The sequence below is a fragment of the Neltuma alba genome, unplaced genomic scaffold (genome assembly GCF_004799145.2).
Source record: "Neltuma alba isolate B1F8T4 unplaced genomic scaffold, ASM479914v2 tig00000105_pilon, whole genome shotgun sequence".
In the NCBI taxonomy this organism is placed as follows: domain Eukaryota; kingdom Viridiplantae; phylum Streptophyta; class Magnoliopsida; order Fabales; family Fabaceae; genus Neltuma; species Neltuma alba.
The window spans coordinates 1,017,723-1,021,816 of record NW_021631921.1 but is presented as its reverse complement, the minus strand read 5'-3'; the positions used below and the strand labels follow the sequence as shown (position 1 = coordinate 1,021,816).

Genomic DNA, 4,094 nt, shown 5'->3' with positions numbered 1-4,094 from the left:
GCGAAGGAAATGCATTGTGTTTTTTCAACCGTCGGCAAAAATCGCAGAGGTCAGTCATCACTCATAGTCTCAACTCGCCGCCGTTGCCATCCCATATACTTGATGGCGAAATGGAAGAGGAAGGTCAAAGAAGATTCCAGTGAGGATTGCAAAATGGAAGAGGAAGGTTGAAGAAGATTCCATAATCAGAAAAAGGCGTGGCTGGTCCTGCTTCGCTTCGAGAGTTTCAGATGGAGTTTTTTCTAGGAGTCAGGGTATTTTTGATCCTTTCATAACTGTGGCCCACTATCAAAAAATAATGGTCGTTACTTTATTTGAAAGCTCGTGTTTATTTTTGCATTCATTTTAAACTTACATAGATTTCTACGTAAAAGAAAGTATACGAGCATTTAGGTTAGCATGCGAAGTTAATCCCTCGCAAAGAAACAAAGTAAGGTTCGAATTCAGAAGTATTCTTATTTAGTGTCTGATATTTTTCCGAATAAAATTGCCTCCAGTAAAAAAATGCTGTCTGGTAAAAAAATTTTCCCCCAATTTTTCCATTTTTCAATTACATGTGTGTGCAAATAATTATTAAATTTTTATTGTTATGTGTTGCAGCTGCAGGGTTGCCAGCGTCTTTAGCTCCAATGAGTCAAGATGCCATGTCTCCCCGGTAAGATAGTAAAATATTTCTATATATTATCATTCTTATTATTATTACTTTTTTTCTTAGGAAAATGACAAGAAAATGACTGTTGAATTCTAAAATGACAAAATGGGCATGTAAATTACTGAAATGACAAAATGGGTATGGGGTATCAATCTGGAATTTGAGTAATTCGCCAAAAAGACTGAAATGCCCCTGAATCAGTCTGAACTCATGAAGACAAAGGCATGACACGTAACATGAGGAGAGATGAGAAGCTGAAAACGGAGGCGGAGCAGAGTCGAACGCTGAGAAGACGGAAAAGGTAAGGAAAATTTCTCCTAAAATGCTGTTATCTACTCCTCCAACTCTCACCATTGTACAAATCTGATTCATTACGGTGGAATTGCTGTGTGGGCAACCTGGTTTGTAGTGAGAGAGGGGTTGAACGTGGGTATTACGTAAGAAAGTGGAGCTTAATGATGGGTTTGGGTTTTCAAGTCGGTTTACTGGTACATGGTCTAATGGGGATGGGTTTATGAGTGTAGATGGTTTAAATGAAGAATCTGACCAGGATGAGAGAGCGATACATCGGAAATGAAAAAATGGTGGGAACTGATAACGTGGGCATGAAGATTGAGGGCTAACAGTAAGCATGAGGTGGTCAGTGTTGTCAAATTCATTATTGGAGTTGTGAAATCCCATATTTAAGTTGTCAATGTAGCAAGTGTGCGCGGACGTATTTTGGGTGTTGCATTTTTTGTGAAATCGCAAGAAAAGTTTAGAAATCCTGATAAATGAAATTGATTATTGGGGAACTAAAATATTGATTTATGCTTCTGTGGTGCAGGTTAGGTAGCTTTGATGACATCTAACATTGGGTCAACATCTTCAAAGCGTCTTGCTTGTTACTTTCATGTGGGTGGGAAGTTTGCAGAAAATGGTGATGGTGAAGTTAAGTACTATGGTGGAACTGTCAGGGTAAGAGTGATCAAGGAGGGTATAAGGCTTGAAGATTTGAGGGTTATGATAGGAGAATGGTTTGGTGTAGATAGTAATGGTTGCGACATTAAATACACATTGGGCTTGAATGATAGGATATTAATAGATCTTATTGATGATGATGAAGTTGACAACCTATTTGAGTATAATGATAGTAATGCACATGTATACGTAGCAGCTAAAGGTAATGAGAATACGGAGGAAGAAGTGGCTGATCGAAACAGGTAAGTCACAAGTTTCGGATTATGGAAGTTGTTACTTTCGATAATGTTGTTGTTAATATCATAACAAATGTTGTAATTATACATGCAGCATGTCAAAATTGTCAGGACTGTCACAGCAAAATGATGAGCCAATGATTGAGGATGCTGTCGAATGTGTGAATTACATAGCAGCTGAAAATGTTCTTAGCCTGCCATATGCAGTAGAGAGTGCACCAACTCCTTTGCCAGGAATGAATTCCCTGAAATGGAAAACAGTATTGTTAGGATTGAGGCAGACTTTTCCAGATGCGGATGATTTCAAGAAGAAACTACACAAATTCAGCATTGCAAACAAATTTGAGTATAAATATGTGAAGAATTCTAATGCCCATATGTATGTCAAATGCAATGTTGAAGGTTGTCCATGGAGGATCAGTGCAAGAGCAGCTGTAAAGAGTACTCCAGCATTTTTACGTGTAACGACATTCAAAAATGAGCATGTTCATAATGCCCAAGACAATCTTCATGTGACACATGGTAGATCAGCTAGCTTGACATCATCAATTATAATTGAAGAGGTTAGGGATCATATAGACATGCGTCCAAATGATATAAAAAAGAGGTTGGAAAGAGATTATGGTGTGAAGTTGACATATAAGCAAGCATACAGGGCCAAGGAAAAAGCGTTGGAGGACATACATGGCAGACCTGATCATTCTTACATGCTTATTCCATGGATATGTGACCGGTTGAAGGAAACCGATGACAAAACAGTGGCAAAATGGGTGGCTGCAAGGAACAACAGATTTGAGCGTGTATTCATAGCCTATGGGTGTTGTATAGAGGGTTTTATTGCTGGTGCTAGACATGTACTGTATATTGATGGAAGTCATTTAAGTGGACCGTATAAGGGGACACTACTTTCAGCGTCGGCTTATGATGCGGACAACGAATTATTACCTTTTGCCATTGCGATTGTGAAGGGAGAGACGCTTGAGGATTGGACATGGTTCTTACATATGATCAAGGAGATAATTGGGTCAATGCAATTAACAATCATTTCAGACCGACACAATGCAATTATAGGTGCTGTGCAAGCAATATTCGGAGGTGAGCGACATGCGTACTGTTACAGACATGTTAAGGAGAATTTCAGTACACAAATGATCAAGTTAAATAGAGGAAGAAGGAAGACAAGTGGCAACACAAGGGAGGATGGACTGCATTTCCTAGATGCCATTGCATATGCAAGGCTTGACACAGAGTTTGATCAAGCAATGGATAACATGAGACACTTCAATTCCCAATTATTTGAATGGCTTGTCAATCATGGTGATATTCACAAGTGGGCCTTAAGCAAGTTCCCTTTTAAACGATGGGACAACATAACAACAAACCTTGCAGAGTCATTCAATGCGTGGATGCTGAAGGAGAGAAGATATAATGTTGCCCAACTTATACATGAGCATCGTGAAAAAGTAGCCAAGAAGATGTATGCAGCAAGCATGGCAATGAGCAAATGGAAGAATGGTGTAGGCCCAAATACAAATGCAACATTGATGGAAAATGTGGCGAGATCTGCACAGATGTTAAGTGTTCCTTACGGAAGGGGTAGGGTGTGTGTCCATACAGCAAAAGGAGCCATTAATGTTGATCTTGGAAAAGGTGAATGTAGTTGTGCAGCTTGGCAAATGTCAGGCATCCCATGCCCACATGCATGTGCAGCTATCAAGGCCTTGAATTGCAATGTGTATGATTTTGTTGAAGAATGCTACAAGATTACGTCCCAACAAAAGATTTATGGTAGGACGATGACTCCAGTGGTGACAATCGACATGCCAAATCCTAATAACTATCGGCTGCAAGATATAGCAAGTCAAGTGTTTTTGGCACCACCTTTGACTAGTCGACCACCTGGAAGGCCTAGGATAAATAGGCAAGAGTCGCAGTTTCAAAACAAGAAGGTCTACCATTGTAGTGCATGCCAGCAAGTTGGCCACACAAGAAGAACATGCAAGAATCCAAACCCAACTTAAGGTTTCATGTCAATACCAACAGGGGTAATTTTTTGTTATAGGAAAGGAATGACTCTTGAACCCTTTTTAATTTTTTTGGGAGAAGGGTTGATAGGTAGGCTATCTTTTTTGTTAATGATGTTAACTGGGTAGGAGATGTTCTGTAATCTGAATGACAAGAAAACATTAGGCGGTAGGTTAATCCTAATGTTAACTTGTCATTTGGATATCAGTTATGTAGCTTCT

The 4,094-nt window shown here is 39.4% G+C and overlaps 1 protein-coding gene across 1 annotated transcript; it reads left to right on the top strand.

Annotated features, from left to right (window-relative positions):
- Positions 1-888: 888 nt before the first annotated feature.
- On the top strand, positions 889-3,869 carry LOC114741198 (uncharacterized). Its single transcript, XM_028929485.1, has 4 exons — positions 889-953; positions 1,062-1,140; positions 1,484-1,854; positions 1,943-3,869. The coding sequence occupies exons 1-4, from the start codon at positions 889-891 to the stop codon at positions 3,867-3,869; spliced, it is 2,442 nt and encodes an 813-aa protein (XP_028785318.1).
- The last annotated feature ends 225 nt before the right edge of the window (positions 3,870-4,094 follow it).

What these genes read in the sequence shown, in the direction of transcription:
- LOC114741198 (XM_028929485.1), top strand. Translation starts at nt 889, where the DNA reads ATGAGGAGAGATGAGAAGCTGAAAACGGAGGCGGAGCAGAGTCGAACG. An exon ending in ACGCTGAGAAGACGGAAAAG is followed by an intron (nt 954 to 1,061) that starts GTAAGGAAAATT and finishes CCTGGTTTGTAG; the next exon opens with TGAGAGAGGGGTTGAACGTG. An exon ending in GTTTTCAAGTCGGTTTACTG is followed by an intron (nt 1,141 to 1,483) that starts GTACATGGTCTA and finishes GGTGCAGGTTAG; the next exon opens with GTAGCTTTGATGACATCTAA.